The following is a 24667-nucleotide window of genomic DNA, read 5'->3' on the forward strand; positions in this document are numbered from 1 at the left end:
TCCAAGGGGTGGGAAGACTATCCCTTTTTAGCCTTGGAACTCATTAGACCCAAACCTGAAGAGAGCTTACTCAGTGGGAAGGCATTTTTGGAGGCTGTCTTTGCCCCTTGCCTACTTTGGTAGGTTGTCTGTTGTTCCTGTCCAGGTAAGCCCCATGAGGCTGCCTACAAGCCGTGGGCCAGGCTTTCAGTGAGGGTTTTGAGAGAGGACCAGAGGAACATGCTGATCATAGCAGTGGGCTACACAGTAGAGCTTCCAGCTCTGTTGGTGGTGTGGCCATCTAGAATATTAGAAACTCTGGTACTAGAGGAAGTAGGGCAGTCCTGGAGAGCAAGGCCCCTGTGGTGTCTACCATGTTGAACAAGGTGGTTAGAATAGCAGCACGTGCTAACCTTTCATACTCCGCACAAGGCTGCTGCTCCGTGTGAGCTGTTTTTCCACTATTATAGTCCTGTGGATAGAGGCAACCTTGATCCCTACACTACTGTGGTTACTACCTGGCAAACTCAGGCTCCCGCTGCTGGGTGGGTTGTGAGGACTTGAGCCAAAGATGCTGCAGTAGGGTGCATAGGGCGCCCTACAGAGAGTAGGGACGGGTAGAAGACACTGCATCTTGAAACAGATTCCAAAGGGAAGGGAACCTCAGTTTCTTGCCACCTTTACTCGGTCTCCTCTTTTCTCTCAAAGGGAGTGTAGTGCCCTCCCTGCTGCTGTCCCATCAGAGGACATCCTCCTAGGCATGGATGCTGTTAGCACCCTCTCCCCACTCCTGTGCCCAAGACCATCTGAAGACATGTTCGTGTTAGGACTCATAACTACCGAATCGGAGCACCACAGATGGACTGCGCCACCGTCACGGCAGGAGGAAGGCCAAGAACGAACCGCTCCTGTGAGGGAGGCACAGAGCAGAGCCCACGCCATGTCTTCTGTTCTTTTCAGACTCCCAAGTCTCAGAGGACCCTCTCCCCTCGGCCTCTTTGAAGGCTGTGTTCCTTGCTTTAAAACCGTCTCCTCCTGCCATGCTCTGCCCAGCCACGTGACCTCTTACACCATCTCCCAGGGCACCCCTCCAGCATCTCGTTCATTAGTACACAGCAGAGCCATATGTCTTGGATCATGCTTCTTGAGCTGGGGACAGAGTGCTTGGCCATGTGGTCTCAGTGTTAAAACCTTGGTGTATGTTCTGTGGTGTGAGGAGACAGGACACAAGCATACTGATGTTTTCTAAGATTCCCGTGGCAGCCAGCAGAAGTGCCACTGGCCACTCGGGCTGTTCTGTGATGCAGAGCAGTATGGGAATCTCCCCCTCCAGTCACCCTTACCCCATAGGACTTAGCAGCACCATGGGTCAGCTGTCCTTAGCCAAGTTCAGCCTGTCAGATGTCTTAGGATTTCAAGGATAACAGGTTAGGGGTGTGGGAAGTACTGCCTGGGAGAAGATGAAGCCTGGCACAGGAACCAGGAGCTGCTAGGGGCCACTTTCTGCTCCTGGTGCTTCACACCCTACTGTGACTACTTTTTACATGAACTCCATGTTCCCTCTATGCAAGTCCACGTATCACTTGCACAAGAGCCCCCTACATCAGGTTACTGGACCACCAAGGCCTTGCAGGTCTGAGGTCACAGGAAATCTAAAGAGTGGCTTCTGAGGACAACCCCAAGGCACAGTTATGTATCTAGGTCCCTGCCCTGCCTGGGGAACCCTGGAACTTAGGAAGTGACTGGAGGGGTGGGGTAGGCAGGAAGTAGGGGATTCCAAGTGATCCATGCAGGGTTCCAGCCTTCAGAAAAGCTCAACTGTCTGGAGGAACAGCTCTTGGCTTTCCTCAGGCTGTAGTTAGGTGGGAGGGGTCCAGCAGAAGATCAGACAAGACCCCAGTGCCGGGCAACACGTTGGTTTTAATGGCATTGGCATCCAGGCAGTCAGTCACATGTCAGTTCTGCTCAGCAGCCTCTGAGAACTCACCACCTGGCCTGCTGCTTCCCAACCCGGCCCCACTGAGAGAAACAGACAATTGCACTGACTGACATAACCCGAGCGTCCTGGACTCCAGCACACCCTGGTCTGTCAGCGTTGATGAGGGCTTTGGCGTCTGTTCGCAGGGGTCCAGGGCTGCTCCCGGGAATAGTGTTTATCAAATGTGACAAAGGTTCTTTCACAGACTGGGCTTCTGAAGATTTATTTCTGTGGTTCTGAGACTTGTCTCCAATGGCTTCACTGGAAGTTGGGCCTGGATAACTCTGTGTTGGTTGGTTTATTTGTAAGGAATGTGTAAGGCATTTTGGTAAATTGAACAGTTTGCCGAGGAGACTCAGACAGAGGTTCCCTCCTTCGAGCTGCTACCATCCTCCTGCAAACAAAGTAGACATGAAAAGAGCAGGCCAGGAGTAAAGTTACCCTACCACCAACAGGACCCATAAATCCTCCCTTAAAGACACTTCACAAGCACTTCAGAGAAAGCAAACCTGTCGGAGGCCCAGAGTTGACTCCAGGGGCTTGGGGTTCATGCATAGGAACTGGGGTGACCCTACAATGAGAGGAATCTAAGGTACTGAGTGTGGCAAAGGGTGAGGATAATCCAGCAGAGCAGATGTCAGCTCCCCCTGTACCTCTCTATTCCCAGTGTCCTGCTTCCCTGGGCCCCAACAGCACGGAGCAAACCAGTGTAGCCTGTGTTCGGCCTGCACTGAGCACTCACTGCTTTTCCCAGCTGTTCTTGCAACTTCTTCACTGTGGTCTTCTCTTTTGTCAGTTGCTCCTGGGTTGTCTTCAACAGCTCCTTAAGCTTGGTGGCAGCGCGCCCTAGGTCACTTGTTAACCTCTTCTCTTTTTCTAGTCTCTCCTGCAGGCCAGAGAGTTGAAGGTAGTCACAGGACATGCCAGGAGGAAGAGCTAGCTCTGATGACTCTCACCAATACAGGAAGCTATCTGTTACGTAGGCGGTGCTGGCTGGGAGGACTCCCTCGCTGACAATTCTGCCCACTGTGAAGGCCACTACACGTGTACCTCAACCATGGCTTGAGCTTTATTGGGCTTACATTTAAATGATGACACTAACTTGTGACTGAGACTGGACTTAGTTCTGGTCAAGTGCCTTCCACTAGGTGTGGCAAGGGAAGCCAGTGCCTGAGCTGTTCACTCTGGATTGGCCCCTCTCCCAGAACAAGAATGACTGATGGATTGAATACAAAAGGCCTCTATAGGTTCATATATTTGAATACTTAGTCATCAGAGTATCGCTATCAGAGAAATTAGAAGGCATGGCTTATTGGAATAGGTGTGTCTCTGGGAGTAGGATATGATCGAACACCCAGACCCCATGCAAAGTCCACTTTTCTGACCTGGGGCTCAGACTGTAGGTCTCCGCTACTGCCTCCAGCACACGCATACACTGATGAGGAATAAGCCTCAGAACCCCTCAGCAAGTCCTCAGAGTTGCTTTGGTCATGGTGTCTCTTCACAGTGACAGACTAGTGACTAAGACAGTGACCAAAGCCTTGAAGACCTTCAAGTCCAAACTGTACCCAAGTACCATCCTCTACCTTCAGCTGTGTAACCTCTTCTATTCCTGAAGACTCCAGGGGGCCAGCAGCACGGAGCTTCTCCAGCTCTTCTTGTAACCGACACGCTGTACTTTGAGCCTTGTCAGAGAGGGGACACATCTGGGTGAGAGGCCTAGCAGTCAAACCTGCCACCCCCAGCCTCAGAGAACAATAACTCATGTTCATCTACATGGGCAGAAGCTTGGTGATGATCCACGGGCCTTCAGGATCCCCAAATATACAGAAACCTACACGGCTCCTGGGGTAGAGTCAGCACCAGTGCCCACACACCGGGTGCCCCACAGCCTTCTTAGCCTAGGTGCTTGGTGGGAAAGTTGGGAAGGACAAAGACGATACCCAAGCTCACAAGGCAGCCCAAAAGCTTGTAGGGACTGGGGCCACCAGGCAGAACCTAACCTCCTCAAACTCCATGGTGAGCTTCTGCCGCCGTGAGTGCTCATCCTCCAGGGCGGCTTCTGTCCGCTCCAGCTGCGTTTTCAGCTGTACAGAGATACCACAAATGTGACTGGAGAGGCTGGCAGAGGCCCCTCTGGGGCAGACAAACTGCAGGCTCCCCCTTCAAGCTGCTTCTAGGACTCCCTGGGCCTTTTCCTGCACTAAGTCATTCTTAGCACTCTCATTTCTGGGGAGACAATGCCTCAGACTCAGGAGAGAAGTCAAGAATTTGAAAGGAGGTACTGGGGAAACACTACACTCTCAGGAGCCTTTCACAGGACTCACAGGGCAGGAAAGACCCCAAACCAGAGGCAGGACAAGTAAGTCCCTGCCTCTTGCCAACTCTCTTGGCAGCTGGTTCTTTGGTCAGAACTCTAGAAGACAGACAGATAGCAATGCCCTAGTAAAGGGCCACAGCTAAAGACAAATCCCCTTTGTGGCTACAGACCCAAACCCAAACCACAGGCCTGTCCAGGAGTCCCTGCCTTGTGTAGTAAGGGCCAAAGGCCCTGGCCACCTCTCTTAACTACACATCCTTCTGTGGGTACTCTCATCCAGATCAAGCAGGGTGGTAGGGACGGGAAGTACCTGCACTCGATTTAGTCAGCACAGAGGCTGCCCACCCTGAGCACCACCTGAAGTTAGGGACACATCTGAGGACCAACTTATCACCCTAACCTTCACAGGGTCCTGCTCGGCTGGAGGGACAGCTGGAGGGACAGCCACGTCACCATCCTCTACGTGGCTCCTCATGTCACTCAACTGCTGCCTGACCTGAAACAGGGAGGGGTGGGTTTGTGCAAACACACACTCACTCGCCAGAGCAGGGAGGGGAGTAGAGAGGGAGAGAGACAGAGACTGTGACTCTTCAGAGATGTAGGAGTAAAGGTCTGCCATCTGTGGTGGATATGTCCCCTTGTTCAGGAGGGATAGGCTAGGACCATATACTCCACTCAGGGCCTCAAAAGCCTTGAGGCCAACAAACCTCTTGGCTCATGAGAGCCATGTTTGTTTTTTGAAGTGAACTTGTGGGGCAACACCCCTCTCCCCCAGGAGCAACCACACAAAGCCAGGGAGTCTACATGGAACAGAGGCAACTGACAACATGTCACATTCCAATTCTTCAAGGATGTAGTGTCCTGCTCATGGCCTTTTGGGGGCCCAGACAAGATGGTAAGACCATATTATTGCCTTGTAATTTTCGGAGTCCACTAGACCACTGGGCCTCCCATCTGAAGGACAGCAGAGTCACACAGGTTGCTTGGGAAAGGTCCCAGTCAGAAGGCCTGGGGATAGAACTCAAGTATAAGCTCTTTAGATCTGGGTGGCCTCAGTCTCCACTTAAGCTCTATTCAGCAAGCCACCCCAAGTCGGCCTTCCCAAATGGCCCCACAGACAGAAACCAAAGAGCACAGTTCAAAGACAACGAGAACACATGGCAGGCATATTCTGTGTGAACGCCTTGCCTGAGCTGTTCTTGGTTGGCTCTTACCCAGTCCCAACCTAGCAAATGGCTGAGAATGGCAGCCTTAAATTTGGGAGGCTTAGCCTATCTATTTCTGGTGTGGTAGTCTGGGCATGGCCTACAACCTGGATCCAGTGAGCTGGGCTTAGTAGGAAGTGTGGAGACGGGTACCCCAACACTAGAGCTGCCCTCCTGGACAGCAAATGTTCAATCTCCCAAACTTTGAATGCTGACATCTACTTCAAGGTTTTCAAAATGACAATGCAGATCAGACAGAACACACGGCAGCTGCACAGGTGCTGCTTACTGCCAGAGCCAGGGATGAGGGTCACCTGTGAGGAGACCAAGCAGCTGGACATGGGACCAGACGCAGCAGCTGCTAACTGGAAAACCCGACTGGACTACAAGAGCAATCTGCACAGTGCAGCTCCTCACGTGTCCAGACGGGTTCATCTGCTCTCAGTGCCTGGCAGAGGGCCAGGAGCAGGTCATCCTGCATAACTAAGACTGGCAAGGCCTGAACATCACTGAAGCAGGGAAAATGCAGAAAGCGCAGTCATGTCAAAAGGCTATGAAGGACCCCTTGTGATGTCAGGGGTCCTATGTCCTGGGCTGCTCAGTTGACCAAACAGGCTACTAAGGCCTACATGTCCCATGGCCCTTGGTCCCCCAGCCTGTGGTCTTGAGCAGGGGCCAGGTCTGCACAAAGACAGGAAATGGGATGTGAACATCCTGGCCCCTGGCAACTATAAGCCCAGCTAAGAATTATAGGCAAACTGTTGTAGTGTCACTAAGGCTGCCTGCCCTACATGACTAATACATGGCATGCCCTGCTAGCTGCAGAGACTCCACGTGGATATCAAAACAGCACCATCAAGTCACATCACACATGCATACCCCATATCATACACCCCTGCCCAGGACACGATTCAACCTACCAAGGCGAGCTCATTGCTTTGTTTCTGGGCTTCACACTTGGCTTCATCCAGCTGAGACTGAGACTCTAGCAGAAGCTGCCTCAACTTCAGGGGACACAACCAGATGAGGGGTCAAGAAGAGAGAAAAAAGTTCCAATGAATGCATACCTAAACTTAGAATCCAGGTCCTGGAGATTTACATAGCATGAGGACAGATGTCCTACGGGTACAATTTCCTATCAGTTGATTTAGGAAGGATGGCACACCTAGGCTTTCAGACATACCTGTTGTGATGGTTTGAATGAAAATGGTCCCAATAGGCCTATAGGGAGTGGCACTATTAAGAGGCGAGGCCTTGTTGGAGGAGGTGTGGCTTTGCTGGAGGAGGTGTGTCACTAGCGGGTGGGGTTTGATGTCTCAGAAACTCAAACCAGGCCTATTAGCTCACAGTTCTTTTCCTGTTGCCTGCTGATCAAGATGTAGAGCTCTCAGCTACCTCTACAGCACTGTGTCTGCCTGTACACCACATGACAATGGACTAAAGCTCTGAACTCTAAGCCAGTCCCAATTAAACATTTTCCTTTATAAACGTTTGCAATCAAAACTAGACTAAAGGTACCAGGCTTGGGAGTTCTACTCCTGAAACCAGAAGACAGAGACTGATTGAAATCCAGTCTCAGCTAAAAACGACAAGAGCAAGCCAGGCAGAGGCTACATGCTGACGGGCCAGCCAGAGCATGAGAAGCCACTCTTACAAAGAAGGCTCTGTCCCGGCCCTGCCTTGGGGCTGCCTTTCTGAAATCTGCCCTGAGATGCCCAGGGTTGTCAATCTAAAGGGTGTTGGGTGAAAGTCTGAAAACCCAGCTCTTAAGGGTACAAACAGTAGTCCCTGGGAATAACCTAGGTTTGCTGTTCACTCACCCCGGCTACCTCCGTGGCATAGCTCTGGCACTCTGCACTGGCAGCTGCCATGTGCCTCTCCAGCTCTGCTTCCAGATGGGAAGTGTGCTCCCTTACCTGGGCAGGGACAGACAAGGGACACTGGTCAGTCTCTCACTGGTCAGCAGGGGCCCTAACAATACAGTGGGGATGATAGATGCAAAGTGTGACTGGTCCTGAAACAAGTAAGGGTAAAATGCCACCAGGTAAACTGAGGCCAGTAAGAAAACCATCCCTGGCAAGAGAGCCCACCCCCATCCGCCACCCACCCCCATTGAACAGAACTGAAATTCCAGTCCTGCTATGTCCTCTCAAGTCCTCAGGCTTCAGGAGGAGTGACAGAACAGTAGATGGATACTGGCAAAGTGTATGCATCTTTCCAGTGGCCAAAGTTTGCTGCAGTAGCTCGAAGAGCAAAAGGCCCCTCAATTCGTAACATTTTTAATTTTCAAGTTTACAACCAAAGCCACTGCTGGCCAGAGCTATACAGCCCATGGCTCCCAGGCCACTGAGGCTGCGAAAGTTCATCCATCACTTAGGTCAAATAGGACAAAGGCCTTGCTCAGAAGAGGACAGCCTCTTTGACATGTGATCCATGAGGGAAAAAGAACAGGACCAGGCAATCCTTGCATGGCTGTCAGAACACAACAGAGAAGAGCACTCAGAAAGAGAATGGCATACCTGATCTGAGCTTTCAAGTTCTCCTTTTAGCTTCTCCACAATGTCTTCTAGATGTTTCACTGTGACCCGTGACTACAGAAGAGAAGATTCATCAAGCGTGAGATTCTGGGCCTGAGAAGCTTGGGGGTGGGGGAGTATGCAGGCCAGCCCTACCCGGTTGCGCCCAGCCCTACCTTCCGGAGCTCCTCTTCAGCAGCTCCCACCTTAGCCTTCCACACACGCTCTTCCTCCTCCACACTCTTCTGCAGGTCTTTGAGCATACCCTCCTGGAGAGGAGGGGACACTGAGGCTCTGTCCCTCCTTAGCTTGACCCCACGAACACCCACTATCTTCTTTACCCTACTGTGCCCTGCTGATTTTTAAACTAAGTGTCACAGGGAAAAGTAGCAGAGCTACAGCAGGAAATGAGGTCTGTAGCTGAAATAAAGCTGCTAGAACTCCTACTGTTCTTGGAATCAAAGGGCTCAACCCCATTTACTCTGGGCCTACCTTGTCCTTCCCCTGACCTGCCTGCCCAGGCATTCTCTGCTGAAACCATCTCTCCAAACCCCAAACCTTAAACCCACTTATTCCCAACTTAAAAACAACGAAGACCCACAAGCTTTCTTCATCCTTTATACCATCCAACTAAAGAAATGAAACCCCAAGAGGGGCCATGCTATCTCCTGCCCCAAAGACCCCAAGCTGTCCCTCCTAGCAGTGCCCTAGGAACACCAACTCACAGTCACTACCAAAGTTGTCCCCGGTTGCTCACCGTTTCTGCCAGGATGGTACGGTACTGGTCACACTCAGCCTGCAAAGAGTTCTGGGTCTCCTCAGCTTCCCTCAACTTCAAGACTATGTCCTAAGGGCAGAGGGGTGATCAGGGGTCTACTCGGTCTCCAATTCCTAGGGGCCATAGGGCTTAGGCAGGAAAGCCAGTGCACAGCACTGGCCCTTACCAAGGAGGGCTCTAGGGAAGCAGGTGCTTTCTTCAGCAGCTCAGAGCCCTTCTCTTTGACTTCCTGTAGCCACTCAGCATAATTCTAAAAGAAAACAGGCATGGTGGGGCCAGGTTGTTCCCTGACAATTGTGGGGACCCAGGGAGCCACCCTCCTTCCTACCTGGTGCGCTGAGACGGAGAGCTCCGGGAGCAAGTCCAGCAGCACCTCCTTGGTCTGGGCCTCAGCCAGATGTAGCTGCTTTTCTGACTCCTCCTGGAAGGTGGAGAGAGAAGGGCAGCACTCAGCCTCTACCCCATTGTCAGCACCCGGGAGGGACAGGTCAGAGGAGCTAGGCTGTTTGGTCTGTGCAGACACTCAGCACCCCGTGTACAATATACACACATGTACAAAGACCAAGTATACAGCCAGGACAGGTGGCACAGGCTACAGGTGCGTAGTGTCCTAACAGGTAGAAACTGTACAGACGGTAACAGGACAGCTCCAGCAGACACTGGGGTCAGGGCCAGCAGAAGACAGGGACAGAGGCTGGGAGGCTCACTTCTAGCTACCCTGGAAGAGACCAAATTCCTACCAGGCAGCACTAAACCAAAAGTAAAGGTAACCAAAGCTTGACTCATCCCAAGTTGTGCCATGCCTGACACCCCTCTCTGGCCCTCCAGAGAGAGCCAGAAATCACCACAGAAAGCAACATCAGGAAAGAATCAGAGAATTAAAGGACCCATGAGGCAAAGCCCAGGACATCTGCCTTCCCTGAGGACATGAATCTGTTGAGTGGTTCTAGGGAACTTTGGCATAAAAGAAAGTTTTGTCTAAATCTGAGGCACACAGACACTGACAGGTCCACACCCACTGGCATGGCTTGAGACGTTTGATGGCAAGGACCCCAACTTTGTGAGCAGCACTCACTCCCTACATACACCCACCTGTGTAGCCACAATCCAGTCAGGTAACAGCTGAGGCCACAACTGCCAAATCTGCCATAACACAGTCTAGAAGGTCATGAGCCATTTCTAGGACTAAAAGGCTAAGATTCAAGACTCTGGCTTCAGAGTAGAGTGTGGCCAATGCTAGGCCTTCCCAGGTTTTCCTCTGGCACCTCATGCTTCCCGGGAAAGCCACAAGGCTCACTGCAAGGCTGGTCCTATGGAGACAGACACTCCCGTGCACAGGACGCTGGCAGGAGAGCCTGCCCCATGAGATGGGAATGTGTGATAAGCAGGGTACACAGTGGCTCTAGGGGTCACTACTGCGAGAAATGAGACTCCATGCTGGCTCCCAAGTAACCAGGGCACTAGAGGACTTTTCTGTCCAAATGCGCACTAAGATTGTTTCTCCAAGAGGCATTGTAATTTCAGAGGAACCAAGAAATAGGCAAAAATATTCTACGTAGACCAGGATAAAAACTGCATAAAAGCCACATAACCCTGGGCTTATTCAGAGTCTGTGCTCCTCTCTGAGTTCTTTTCTCCATCGTAAGGAAAGGTGAAAAGGAAGGAAGGAGGAAAGAGGAGGAAAGAAGAGGACAGCGGAGCTTGGAAGATGCTGAGTTGGATACAGGAGACACTCTGAGGCCAAGGCTATCCTGTCCATAGTGCTTACTAAACCAGAGAGGCACTGTTATTCCAGCCTTGGCCTGAGCGAAGGACTCAGGATGGGCAGGTGCTGACCTTGGCCTGGGTCAGGGAGCGCAGCTTCTCCTCACAGGCCCGCTCAGCTAAGGCCAGTGCCTCCATGGCCTTCCAGTTCTTTTCCCGGAGGTCCTAGAGAAAACCAGAGGAAGTAAGCAGCCCACACAGGGTGAGTCATAGCATGGTCTGTCCCAGGCTGCCTCAAGCTGGTGTCAGCAAAAGCAGGGCCCATGGAACCTCCCTACCCCAGACCAGGGCAGTTCACAGGACTTGCCAGGGACTAACTACCCTTTCCTTGGACTATGTGCACACAGCTTCACAAGGGAAGTGCTCAACACAAAGCCAGGCACTGTGGCCAGAAGTAAAAATTGTCAAGGCACAATGTAAAACAGCCTGCCCTTTTTAGGCAACACTGGTCTGATGAAGTAGGAGGCTAGCCTGTCTCTTCAGAGGGAAGAGTTTCCTGCCTCCAAAACAGAAAGCTGGCCCCTGGCACAGCCCTGGCCTGGAGATTTCCTTAGGAAGCTGCAGTCCCTGTGGGAGGGCACTAGGCCACACGCATGCCCTGGCTAGGACAAGTGCATGCACCCAGCTGTGGAGCCTGGAGGACCTTGCACACAGCCTCCTCTCTCTGCCCCCTCCTCCCTCCCCAGTGCAGTCGTCCTCCACTCACATTGTTCTTCCCTTTCTGTTGCTCCATAGCTTCCTTGAGCTCACTGGTCTCCTTCTCCAGACATGACACCTGTGACTCCAGCTCCTTGAGACTAGGCAGATACGATGAGGTTTCAGTCTGGGTTCCAAGAACTCAATTCTTCACTGCCTATGCACCTGACCCAGACTGAGCGCCCCCCAACCCCAATCTGCCTGCGAATAAGCTTTCAGAGAAGCCTGTCCAGTTCTCTAGACTCTTCTTCTATTCGCCTTAAGTGCCAAGAGTAGGGCATGGACCCAAATGGGAGACGGAAGTAGTGTTTTTAAGACTGTCTTTCTTCTCCTCTGGGTCCTACCTTGGCACCACAGAACACGCGTGCTGACCCTTCTCCATGGTACATACCTGGTCCTCAGGGCGGTGCTGTCACATTACCCACTGAACTCTGAGCGCCAACTGCTCTTAGTAGCTCTCTACTAACTCCTAACTTTTCTGAGACTAAATGCTCCTTCCCCTTAGTTCTGGGACTGAGGCTTATAGGATCAGCTGAGGACAACATCTCATGCTACGGGAACTTTCTAGTGCTCTCCAGATGCAAGATCCGATGAACTTCACTGACACCATTCGGAAATAAAAGCTATACTCAAGACTTTTAGGAACAAGCTTCAAATGGTCACCTTACTGTGACGTCCTCTGCACTATAATGTAGAACACAGTAAGACCCAGATTATGCAAAATCCAAAATCTAGAAGTGGTCGATAGATGACATTGTGACTCTGAGATGCTGGGGAAGCCTGGCAGAGAGGAGCTGTCACCAGTGCAGGGATGCAGACTACCACTGTCCTCCAGGGGGACACATATCCCCACCATGTTTTTTCTAGGAGGACATAGTCAAAAGCTTTTTGAAAACTTACTATTTTAACTCACAAAATTCTAAATCAACTACTAAGTCAGCATGGGCTGAATTCATGGGCATCCTGACCACGATTAATAACGGACTCTCAGTCTAGCAGAGTTCCTATTTTCAGTTTGAATACAGCTAAGCCTTGAAGACACTAACTGGCTCTGTGGCTATGGGCTTCAGGCCCACAGAACCTTGACTCTACCTTCAAATGGGTTTTCGTCAAACACTCCTTCTAACACTGTATTACACAAAAGTCTTTACTAGCAAAGCACCCCAGAGCATGTCCAGAACAAGACCCTGAAGGAGCAGAGAACACAGGTCACTGGCAAGAACATACTACTAGCCTTCATGTCCCAGGCAGCTGCTAGAAAGTCTCAGAACATTTGGAGTTGATGTCCTAGTTCAGAACAGGACGGCCCCACCCAGGCAACTTACAGATACACCATTTCAGAAGGAAATCAACCAGTTCTTGCTCAACATACCAACGCCAGGCATTTGGAGTGTGACTGAATTATATTGGTAATTTATAGTGTGTGATAACAAAAATCTCAGATGGTTTGCTTTGAGACAAGGTTTATAGGCCATGCTGGCCCTGACCTTGTAGTCCTCCTGCCTCAATCTTCAAACTATTACAGGTGTATCTTACCATGTCAGGCTTCAAAACTCTGGTCTTAAGATATGAGAAAAAAAAAACCCTTAATGAATACAGCCTCTTTACCCTTGTAAATAGCACCGGGAGAAACAAGATTCATCCACACATTCTGAGAAAGGAGATGTAGAGGGTTGGTTCTAGGTCCTCAAATGGTTCCAGGTTTCCCTCTAAGTGCCCCATTTACAAAGCCAGGGTGACTGCCAGGCTGTGGATGGGGAGCTGCACTTGCTGCAAAGCACAAAGAGGAACAAGTCTCTGGTAGTAACAGCCAGAATAAGGGATCCTGCTGGCTGACAGCTTAGGACACATCAGAATGTGCAGGGAGATGAAGACTACCTCCTCACCATTCCTTAGCACGAATGCTGAGGTCCTAGACCATAGCAGCCATGACTCACCTCCCAGGAACTGCCCCAGAGGCACTGGTCACAGGACTAGAGCCTGATTTGAGCTGGTCCATCCCAGTACTTTGGCCTTAGCAACAGACAAAGAGTCCTGAGAGTGGCCTGGCTTGGATCTGATTGGATACTGACTGGGAATAAGGCAAGTCTGGCCAGCAGCAAGTCATCTCTCAAAGAAGACAGCCCTGTGAGATGTTCAAGATTACAACAGACAGGGAGAGCCATGTCCACTTCCTCATTGACTTCCTGACCCCAATCCTTAAGAATCCCTCAGCTGGCAGACACTGATAACACCTCTGCACCATGGAGCTAGCACTGTCTCCCTGCAGAGCCACATTGGCTCCTGGAGAGTGATGGCAGAGTAGACCAGAGTCTCACTGCTGTCATGAGAACATTCGTGCTTTGGAAACCTCGAGTGTAGCAGTGTTAAGAAGTGGGACCTTTAAGAGGAAGGCCAAATGGGAGGTGAGGTAGTTAGGTCATAGGGAGTGTTGCCCTAAAGAGACTGATGCTGGCTTTTTGGAATTCATTCCTGTAAGGGCAGACTGCTGTAGACAGTAAGCCTGCCCCTGGCTTCCTATCTCTCCATGGAGCAGTCGTCACAAGCAGTCTCCTTACAAGTACTCCTGCCACAGTGCCACCCGCCATGATGTGAGGCCAGATACCGCAAATCGGTGAGCTGCTAAGTATCTTCCCTGTGAAGAGAATCTAGCCTCATATATTTTGCTGTGACACTGGAAAACAGACTAATGCAGAACTCTAAGGAGGCAGCTGTGCTTCCTACGCACATCTGTCCCTTGTCCACTAAAGAGACAGATAAGAAAGGCTCTAAGGGGTTTCCCCACAAAGACCCAAGCCCTCCAGTAAAAGCTCTAGCTTCCAGGGGCCCACGGCCAACCTGGGCTTACATGTAGGGCTGGAGCTATATATAGCCTTACAGCCCCTTACAGCCTGCCCCGAAGCTTACCGGGTCTGCTGCTGGTCAGCCTCAGCTTGGTTAGCCTGAAAAGAAACACAGAAAGCTCCTTGGTTTCACAAGGCTCACATGTAAAAGGTGGACGTCATGGAAGACCCTTTGCTGAGGGGAGTCCTCCCTCTCCTCAGACTGGCCTGAGAAGTGACTGACCTGGGAGTCTTGGGCCTGGCCTGCTTCCAGAAGGGCCTCGATAGAACGGATCCTCTCTGTGAGCTGTGTGTTCTCCGCCCTGGCCTCCTTGAGCTGCCCGTGCAGACTACTCAGCTCCTCACACTTGCTTTTGACCTCCACCTCCGAGGACTGTAATCTGCTGTGCAGCTCTGTTGCAGACGGCAAGGAGAGAAGTGAAGGGCTAGAGCCAGCTGTTGGCCCCTCCCCCTTGTGGGCTGCACTATGTATGCAGAGGCCTTAAAACACGCTTCTGATCCATGAGCTTTTCACCACAAGGTGAGAGGAACCACGGATGGAAAACTAACAGCTAGCAAATGTTCAGTGGAAGCCACAGAAGACCTGTTCTCTAGAAAGTACTGCCAGATAGAAGCTGAGACAGCAGAAATGAGACAACCAGAGACTATACCCTCCTAAGGGCTGCCCTGGGCCTTCTCTGTGGAAGACACCTTCTTCCTTCACTGGTCTCAGAAGTCCCCCAACTATGGTGGCCCAGCATCTGACACTTGCTCTCCCACAAGGCTGACCCTCCAGCTCAGCCCTAGGATGCTTCTTGCTACGTCCAAATAGAACTTGAACAGAGCAGCAGAGACTCTCAATTCCAGCTTCCGGGGTGTGGAAACTTCGCTATTCTCTTGACTTAGCTTACCTCTCCCCTCCCTGAAGCTTGGAAACTCTGCACCCAACATCTGACAATCTGCCCCCTTATCAGCACGGCAGCGGTCACTGCCCAGCCAAGTCTTCCTGTCACACTTCATGCTCACAGGAGGACCAGGCTCCTGCTCATCTCCTCGGCTAGTCCTCACGTCTACATACATCTAACTCAAGCTCACCAGTCCTGCCTAGCCGTAAAGCCTTGCTTTGCTTCAGAAAGCAGACAGCAGCTAAGGCACACCTCGTCTTCTGTGGCAGAGGCCAGCAAGCTGGCCCAGAGGCTGCTCACCCCAACCCTGTCCTAAATAAAGTTGTGTTTAATGCTGGGACCACAGATTACAGGATATCATAGCAATGGCTGCTTTGCCCCCAGCAGCCAAGTGTCATAGTTGTGACAAAACCACCTATCTCAGAGCTAAGTATTTGCCTTCTACCCCTCCACATACTGTCCTGTCCATAAGGCACTGCTGTGACTAGGCCTCCTGGCTAGCACTGCTGCTAGCTCAGTGCCCATGACAGGGGCTCAGAAGGAATGGTGGGTAAGATTGACCGCCATATTATCGTATATGCTTCCTGAACCTCATCTAGCCCTCGTAGGTCCTGCCTTGCCCCACTGTCCTCACCTCATGTTTGGCCCTTAGAGGTTCCACTCTGTAGCCAGTGGACAGCACTGGCCCACTATAGTCAAGGTCAGAGGGCTCATTTGGGCCACCCCAGAAAGAGCCACCAAGACGGCATTCACCTGCCACTTGCTGCTGCTGTTCCTGAGCCTTCTCAGCATCTGCGCGGAGGCTGGCATGGCTCGTCTGTGCCCGGCAGAGCTCCCGGCTGACCTCCTCTAGGCGCTTCTGCAGAGCCTCCTCACTCTCTCTGTGGGATGCCTGAGGAGGGACAGAGGGAAGAGGGCTGTGAGAAGCAGGAGCAATGGATCCGGAAGCTTAGGGGCTGTAGCAAACAAAGCTCTTATGTGGCTATCCTATTTACTATGGTCTCTGGATGGTGGGCCAGGGACATGGCCCAGCAGGTAGAGGTGCTTGTCACGGCCAAGCACGATAATCTTAGAGTTTAGTCCCTGGGACTCACATGACTGAAGGAGAGAACTGAAATTACAATGCAATTCCAACAAAGAAGACTTTCCAGATTAATTTTGAACCTGGACAAAGAGTCCCTTCAATGAGAGGACAACAACCAGGTCTTCCTCTGGGGGATAGTTTCTCCACTGGTGCCAGGTCTCTCCCCTGAAGCACTGCACCCGAACATGGGTCACAGTTAAGCACCCATCTGTACAGCACCTCTAGATTCCACCTAACGCCTCAGCCATAAACAGCCAGTGTTCAACCGTGTCTGATCCATAAAATGGCCGTCTCTCTACTAGTCTGAATCTTGAAGACTTCCATGTCAATATAGACAGGTCCACCTCCTCCTTGTTCAGAACCACAGAGCTTTATGTGTCTGATGTTCTCTGTTGCCACTCAAAGGCTGGAAGACCTTTCTCATCTCTGGTGATCTCAAGCATTTGTCAGTCATTCCCATATGCAGGGCTCCTTGGGAAGGGAGGGCTTGTCAGGTCTTCTGAAGAATCAAATTCTGCCAAGGGCAAGATCTCTGTAGGACTCAAGGTTGTCTGGGGCATGGGTAGGTGAGAGAGGCCAGTCAGCATAGGATTCTAGGCAGCTAAAGTGATTCAATCAGACCCTTTAAGGAGCTGACGAATGAGAACAGCACTTTTACTTCTCTTTCAGGACAGTGTCTGCATGGGGTGGTGCTGGGCCAAACACTTTAATGGGAGACTAAGACAGCACAGGGCAGCTTTTACTCAGGACAAGCTGTGCCCCCTCTGCTGTAGAACCGCAAACACTGTGCAGGGGAATACTGGGAGTGGCTTCTCTACATTCAAATGACGTTGGCTCCGCTCCACAATAAAGAATGATCTAGCGCCTCCTAGTGCAAAGACCTGCTTCCCCTCTGCCCCTCCATCACAGCAGGAGCCTCGTTTCCTACTTGGACTCCAATAGCCTCACCATCTTTCAATACTGACAGGAACAGCAGACAGAAATGCCACCCATGAAAGAATGCTGCCAGCCTGTCTGTCTCACTTCTCACGAGAAGGAATCAACCCAGACTGCAGGGAGACTGCACACTTTCTACTCATGGCCAACAAGAGTTAGAGAACTGGTTTCAAGAACAACCAACCACAGGAAATCTGTTCATCCACAGAAATAAAAACCTTTAAGACTTTAGTCTTAAGCACAGACATACCCCTTAGGAGACATCAAGTCTTTAGCCCAGAAGAATGTGGTGAGCATAGCTGGTCACTTCAAAGATTCCCAAGGCTGGTTCTATGCTACTCTAACTGGCTAGAAACATCTGTAAACACTGCTGGACTTTAAACTTCAGTCTATCCTGGGACAAGGAGCCAGGACAGGGGCCATGAAGAACCTCAAAGTGCACTTTACACTTCCTTTCTGACAAGCCTGGGAGATAGCTCTAGGGTCAGGGTTAGAGCCACCTCCTGATTCCTATGCTCTGGTCCCTGAGGAACTGCTGGCTCCCAGGAGTTGCAGGTGAAGGAAGGATAGAATGAAAGAGGCTCATCCTGGAAGTCACATGGCAGAACAGGTGCTACTATTGTATTGCCCAGCAACAGAGAAGCCGCAAGGCTCGGTGCTGACTGCCTCAGGCTAGGATTGACACAAGCTATCAGGACCAACAGACATAAGGCCCATGGGCTGACTGAAGCCTGTGATTGTTACCCAGCATGCTATGAGGCCACCTCCTTTCTGAAGGAGACTGGGCAACCCCTTGAGAAACCAGCTTGCAAGCCATACGATCCACAGGCAGTTAGCTTGCTGGCCACTGCAGGCTGCAGTAGCACAGGGAGCCAGACTCTGCGATCCAGATGCTGACTCTGTGGCATCCTAGCCAGGCAAATTCTGAGCAGTTGTTTCACTTCTCTGACACACGCCTCCTTGTGAGAAAATGGCAGCTTAACACACACTGACACTAAGCACTTGAACCGATGCTCAGCACATGATAGCTTCGCATGCTATCACTCTTCCCAACAGGCAAAGATGGAGGTTCAAGCCCCAAACACGGACTATATCCCCAGCTGCCTGCTGTGACTGGACAGGGACGACTCTGGACAGGCACCACTCCTGCTATGCAATCAGCTCTGGGAGACAGTGAGTGGGCACTGAGGTGCCTACCTCTATGATGATGTCATTATTCAGGAAGACAAGCCCAGGATAAAGCGAAGCCTATCATTGGACAAGAAGGAAAGGTAGGCGGGGGAAAAAGTCGTGGGAGAAGAGAGGAAGGTGAGAAGCGGGAAAGAGGCAAAATCAAAGATGAAGATGACGATCTCCGTCCGCGAGGCTCTGAGTAGCCCATAGGTAGTTTGTATATCTTAGAAAGGATGGATTTGTACAGGTCAACTTAACTTATCTAGATGGGCATTTTATGTCTTTGTCAACCGGTTGTGAGTTTATTGTGTGAATGTTTTGTGGATTGAGAACTTAACATATAAATCTGATTGATAAACTACAAGTCTCTGGAGCTTTGATTTTACCAGGCTGTAGGGGAATGTGAGCGGAGGTCCTAGCTGGTAGAGAGACAGTCAGGAGAGGGAGGCTAGAGAGTACCAGGTGCCACGCTGGAGCAGCCCGCAGAACGTGATCTGTGTGCCAGGTGTAGTGACAACCCACCAAGAGGACAAGGAGTGAAATCAGCCTAGCAGAGAAGCAGTCGGGGTGTGCAGCTCACGGCTCTGTGACTGACAGTGTGGCTCCTCTCAGAGTGAGAACAAGCAGGAACTGGTCGCTGCCCTTTTTTAATATTTACCGAAACACCTGTGCTACTCACCTGCAACTGCAGGACCTGCTTCTCAAAGGTGGCTGCTTTGGCTTCTAGAGCCTTCCGCTGTTGTTCCTCCTGCCGGGAGGCCTCTGACTTTTCCACTAGCTCCTTGTTGACCTTGCTGAGCTCCTGTCGGAGCTTTGCCAGTTCTGTGTTCTGCCTGCAAGACAGTCCCCAGCCCCAACTGAGGGAAGTGACAGAGTCTGGCAACTGGTCCCTCCTTCTGGCATGTCTGCCCTTTCTTATTTTAAAGGTCCAAGTCTTAGGGCCATTATCCAAGTAATTTCTGCAAGTCAAACATGTGGCTTTTGGTGTTTTATTAAAAATGGGTTGCCAGTACAGTACGTGGACCTCCAGCCACCACTGGAGACACAAAGGCAAGACCTATGCGCGTCACCTCTGCTCGCTCCCTGTGATGTGTGGGCAGCAGCCCACAAACTTCACGGGTCTCAGGCAGATGTGATGCTGGCCAGCCCAGGGAGCCTCCTAAAGGCACTGATGGCACTTGTCCTGGATCCTTGTTCTAGCAGATGACCAGGGAGCTCATGCAAAGCTAGAGCACAAGACACTTAGAAAAAAAACTGTCTTCTGTTTGTTATTTTAAAGTGAGACTCAGGACCTAAGAATATTCTGTAATTTCAGGAAACTTACCGAAAGGGTAGTTTGAGGCTAATCAAATGTCCACTTCTGTCACTAGCATACACACGACCTCCTCAGAAAAGCATGAGGCAAGGGGACAGACAGAGGCCTGGCTGAGAGCAGCTATGGGGCTCCTTAGAGTGCAGAGACCTGAGTGGCCGGCTAAGGGCAGGGAAGAACTTGGGGCTGCTTAAGACTTGTGTATACCCCACCCCTACCAGGCAGTGTCTCAACTGAGGGGAGGCATCAGCTGACAACTGGGGAACATTTCCCCAAGCTTCAGGACTTTCTCCAGAAAAAAAACCATCAGTAAATTCCACGTGACAGAGAATGCCTGAGGTTCCTCAATCCCATATCCTCCCGGGGGAGGCCCGAGACCCCAGCAGGTCCTTCTATACCTATACTCTCTCCCTGAACAAACCTGCTTTACTCTGCCCTGCACCCCAAACAGGAGATGCAGTAAGAATGAGCATGCCAGCACAAGCAAGGGCTGAGGGGCACCTGCTACTCCCTCTGCCCACCCCCCCAATGCCAGCCGCAGACTGGCAGGCATCAGCTCTTCCTAAGGCATACAAGAGCTGTGTGTCCGTCTGCCACCCAGCTCCACGACCAGAAAGGCACTAGACCCCACCTGCTAGAGCCTACACAAGACTCACTAGCCCACCCAGGCCCTAAGCCCAGGGAACATGCTACCCGTGTGTGCATGGGTTAGGGTTAGACTGGCTTACTTGCTTTCCACCTGGCTGGTAGCCTGGTTCAAGGCGTCCCTCAAGATGGAGTTCTCCTGCTGCAGGCGGGCCAGCTGGGTGTTAGGGCCATTCTCCAGCTGTTCCTGAAGAGTCCGGATCTGAAACATTGCCAACAGGAGGGAGCATCAGGGCATCGGCCACACAGAGAACTGACTGTGAGCCTGCGTTAGCAAGGTCACAGCTCAGAGTGGAATCAGGGATGTTCATAAAGCAGGGGGCCACACACTGTACCACTGCAGTGTCAGGGTCTCAAGGACAAGTGTGGTCTTCCTTCATCATCATACTTAACACACATCTCCCTCCTCACTGCTCTCTACACCCAAGGTCAGATGTAAATCACAAATATACACCCAAGGCCACACAGGTGGTGAACCATTCTGAGAGGGGAAAAAAAAAAAAAAAAACACTTGCTCACAAAGCACAACTACCTGAGTGCGGGCTCATCCCTTGTTTTCTGAGGCAACATGGCACCATGTGGCAGGGAGACAGTCATGCCCAGAATGAGCTAAGCATAGGTTGCAGAAGATAAATGTCAGACTCTGACAATGAGGGTCAGTCTAGACAGGCAGTCCCCAGCGCCAGTCTCCAGACCCAGGCTAAGTGTCCATTTGGGTCTCCTAAATGATGCAATATTCCCAACCACACACAGAGAAAGTGTCATCAGCATCCCTCCAGACTCATCTGGAGATGGAAGCCTCATCTTAAGGCACTGAGAAGGCTCTTTTGAAAAAGTGCTCTTTAAAAGATATTTTCTATCTTCCTGTTATTAATACCAGAAACATACAGATACATCTAGCCAAATTCAACCCTCAGCAGACATCCTCAGTTCCAGCTCAAGCCTAACCTTCTGGGCCTTTATGACTCCCTCAGGCCTGTCCCCACCCCTGTGCCTACCCCTGTGCCTACCTTGCCCTGCAGCTGCTGCACCTCCTTCACGTGGTCCCGATAGCTAGCCTGCATGCGCGCCTGCACAGCCGCAATCTCCTGCTCCTGGGCTACCAGCTGCTTCTTCACCTTGGCCTCCCCAGCCGCAGCCTTGGCCTTCTCTGAAGCCATCTCCTGAGAGGAAAAGGCAGGTGGGGTGAGCAAGCTCGTCAGGCAGGCAGAGACTGGGCACACTGTTTTTTGATACTGTCACCAGCATTTGCTGGTGCTCTGCTGTCACAGTTCTCTGGGATCTGGACCCATTCCCTAGGCTGAGTGGAGGGAGCCCTGCGTAAATGTCTAGGGCACAGGTGCCCACAGATTTGCCTCCAAATAGAGGCCAAAACTGTACTACCTCCCATTCCACCTCAGTACCCAAGTGTCTGGCTGGTGTCTGTGGCCTTGGGCTCCTTGGCTGATCAGAGTATTGATCTTAGGAGGCCTCATGTTCAGTCACTGGAATGGACACAACAGTCTAGCTCAACGTGTAGTGCCTGGCAAGAAAACAGCTGGGAAGGCTTTGCCCTCCTTGTCCTAGAGTCTTCAAAGCCACACCTGGGCCCTGAACACTTAAAGGGCTGAGGGAGAGAGCTCCCAAGGGTACCCAAGTCCACAAGCTTCTTTAGACACGACTCAGAGTGAACATGGGCTCATCTCCGCCAGGACCTCCACGTGGGAGGCAGACTGCAGATGACTGACACTCGCACTGCATCCAGGCTTCCAACTATAAAAATGTTACTGCAAGAATAAAGGAAATGGAGAAGGACTGACGGGAAACACCGTCTGTCACTCTCAGAGGCTCCCATGAGAACAGGGAAGAGGATCTGCCAAAAGGTCAATAACATCTTAAAATTAGTTATTAGTAAATAAATAAATATTGAAATTTCTCAATGGTTTGGTGTCAGGAGACATAACACAACAATGACATAAACATGCTGGCTCTGTTGGGACATGATGGTCCCAACACAGAAGACAAAAGTAGACAGGATGAGAAAGAAATATTTAACTATTTACAAAGGGAAGATACAAATACCAACACACACTCTCCCTTAACTGCAAAAGAGCCTCAGTAGTCACTTGTTCACAGATAGCCTGCTGGGTGAGGCCAACAAGGTCAGAGTGTGTGTATGATACAAGGCCCACAGTCCGCAGGCGACCAAATACAGGTCTGTGGAAATTATAACGATCACCTCCATCTGAGGGCCTATTAGACTCCTGAGAGCTGATAACCCAACAGCCGTACAGGACACTAACAAATGTTCAGGCCATCAGAAGTACAGGAGAACCTCGGAAGCAAGAAAGAGTAAGGCAACCATCCAGAGAAGAAAGGAAGATGCTGAAGGCTAGTAGTCAGAGTGCAGACTTGGGGTGGAGGCTCGGAGCTAATGACAGAGCATTAAAGAGGTGTAAGTAGAGATCAGCATCGAACCTTCTGAACTCATAGGAAACCGAATGTGGTCAGGGGATAGAGAGCCATAGCTGGACACTGACATCAAGTTTCTTGGATCAGAGCCAAGGCCTACACTCTGGAAGGTCAGGTGGGTAACAAAGATCAAGGCTTTCTAGACCTGCAGGTCACACCAGACTCTACTGCCTCAACCCCAGGTGGGTGGGGCACAATGAATGTGTCTGGGAATTAGGTGCCACTATGGTTTTTGAAACTATGTCACCTGTAAGGGACAGCATGGTCCCTAAATGGCCAGCACAGGACCATTCCTTCATATCTGCCATCATCCTTGGTGAATGTGACTTCAGAATGGGAAAGGGCCCATTCTCTGAGAGGTTGCAACCTCTTCATCCATCATGCCTTAAGCCATTTCTAAACTAAAGGGCACAGACCCAACTAACTAGCCAAGCTCTGCAGAGCTGCCAGCAACCTAAACATGACTGTAGCTTCTCACTGTACTTGACTGTGGTTAGAAAGCAAATGTCTGTAGGAAATTAATTTCTCTTTCTGTCTAGAAAGGTGACATCTTGGTGTCTAGACACACTTGAAAAAGGGGAACCCCACTGCTGCCTCTGGGCAGGTGGTCCTGGGTTGTATAAGAAAGCAGACTGAGCCAGCCAGGAAGTAGCTTCCCTCCATGGCTTGTGCTACCTTGAGTTCCCACCCTGACTCACCTCAGGGATGAGGTGTGACCTGAGAGTTAGAAAATGAAGCAAACCCTTTGCTTCTCAAGTTTCTTTTGGTCATGGTGTTTTATTGCAACAGTATAAATCCTTTCCAAAGTAAAAATACAGAAAAATAGCTCCCTAGAAAAGCAGACTCTGATCTAGGAAGGCATGCTAGCCATCTGATCCAGGTCACTGGGAGGGCTCTACCCAGTTGTGTGGTATAAAAACTCTCAGCCTTAGTACAGCCTAGGCCTAAGTCCTAACATGCCCTGTGCAGTTAGGAGGGACAGCACAGCAGCTGTTGTTAAGCCAGTGAAGGTCTGCATTTCTAGTAACCCGGGACAGCTCGAGCAAAGGCCAAGTATGGACAACTTGGGAGAAAGAACAGAAACCTAGCTGAGTTCCAGAGGTGACTTTCTTTTCTGCTCCTGAGCTTAACACTCACAGAGAGTTAGTCAAAGGCTTGGGGGCGTCACCAGCCTGACCCTCAACTGACTTTGCTGTCTGGCTCAGAAGAATAGCCACTGAATTAAGTCAACTTGGCTCATTCCTAGTCTGTCTCCAACAAGCAGAGGGAAGTACCTAAGAAAAGGGTCATGTTGAAGATGGTGTCAGATCTTTCTTTTTTTGAAACAGGGTTTCTCTGTGGAGCCCTGGCTGTCATGGAACTTGCTCTGTAGATGAAGCTGGTTTCAAACACAGAAATCCACCTGCCCTTGCCTCCCAAGTGCTGGGATTAAAGGAGTGTACTGTACCACCACCACACAGCATGGTCGGATTTCTTGACCCAGGTCATCTCCCAGGTCTGCTACCTGGGACAGAGAAAGCAGGAGGCAGGAAATGGCAAAAGAAAACCCATAGCAACAGGCAGAAGAGACAGCTTTCCACTGAGGAGACACCAGGCCCACGAGGACTCCCTCACCCTGCCTGTCCACTGGGGACACTTACACACCAGGACCCATTTCTCAGAAGCAGAGAAAGAGAGGGAGGGAGGGAGGGAGGGAGGGAGGGAGACTCCAATAGGTTCTGAGGGCCTGGCATATCCTGAACAATGTTCTAAGCCAGTTCCACAGCAACCCTGGTCCACCACCACCTGCCATTCAGAGTGAAAGCCTTCCAGACAGTCTGGCTACATACAGACAGCCAAGAACTGTCCTTCACACCACTCCACTGATGTCAGACAAAGGCAGCAAAGTAACCTCTGACCCCAGTTCTCAGGAAAACCACCAGCATTAAATGTGCACGTCCTTTCTAGGTACACTAACTCAAAAAACCTGGGAGCTACCAGAATCTGAGATCCTGGTCTCTGCTAAAGTGCATGTACTCTTGGACCACAGGGGAGGAACCCTCCCAATATCACACCTCATCTCTTTAGGCAGCATAAACTTCAGTTAAAACATTATTGGCTTGG

The 24667-nt window shown here is 51.0% G+C and overlaps 1 protein-coding gene across 4 annotated transcripts in view; it reads right to left on the reverse strand.

The window, feature by feature from the left end:
• Window positions 1-1891: 1891 nt before the first annotated feature.
• RRBP1 (ribosome binding protein 1) overlaps window positions 1892-24667 on the reverse strand; it is a 62058-nt gene continuing 39282 nt past the window's right edge. Inside the window, exons 5-25 of one of the 4 annotated variants that reach the window (XM_080930835.1) lie at window positions 21124-21276; window positions 20197-20315; window positions 18836-18989; window positions 15717-15855; window positions 14303-14472; window positions 14144-14178; window positions 11247-11337; window positions 10613-10705; window positions 9105-9197; window positions 8943-9026; window positions 8756-8845; window positions 8175-8267; window positions 8002-8073; window positions 7303-7398; window positions 6403-6486; window positions 4678-4773; window positions 3961-4044; window positions 3544-3642; window positions 2700-2843; window positions 2467-2528; window positions 1892-2351 (exon numbers count right to left, since the gene is read on the reverse strand). In XM_080930835.1, the coding sequence (XP_080786961.1) occupies window positions 2505-2528; window positions 2700-2843; window positions 3544-3642; window positions 3961-4044; window positions 4678-4773; window positions 6403-6486; window positions 7303-7398; window positions 8002-8073; window positions 8175-8267; window positions 8756-8845; window positions 8943-9026; window positions 9105-9197; window positions 10613-10705; window positions 11247-11337; window positions 14144-14178; window positions 14303-14472; window positions 15717-15855; window positions 18836-18989; window positions 20197-20315; window positions 21124-21276 (2013 nt within the window). In that variant the 3' untranslated portion in view covers window positions 1892-2351; window positions 2467-2504. Of the gene's footprint in view, window positions 2352-2466; window positions 2529-2699; window positions 2844-3543; window positions 3643-3960; window positions 4045-4677; window positions 4774-4794; window positions 5286-6402; window positions 6487-7302; window positions 7399-8001; window positions 8074-8174; window positions 8268-8755; window positions 8846-8942; window positions 9027-9104; window positions 9198-10612; window positions 10706-11246; window positions 11338-14143; window positions 14179-14302; window positions 14473-15716; window positions 15856-18835; window positions 18990-20196; window positions 20316-21123; window positions 21277-24667 lie in introns of those variants that run through there. The other 3 variants (XM_080930834.1, XM_080930836.1, XM_080930837.1) reach the window with 3 other exon arrangements.

This window comes from Micromys minutus (genome assembly GCF_963924665.1).
Source record: "Micromys minutus genome assembly, chromosome: 17".
NCBI lineage: Eukaryota > Metazoa > Chordata > Mammalia > Rodentia > Muridae > Micromys > Micromys minutus.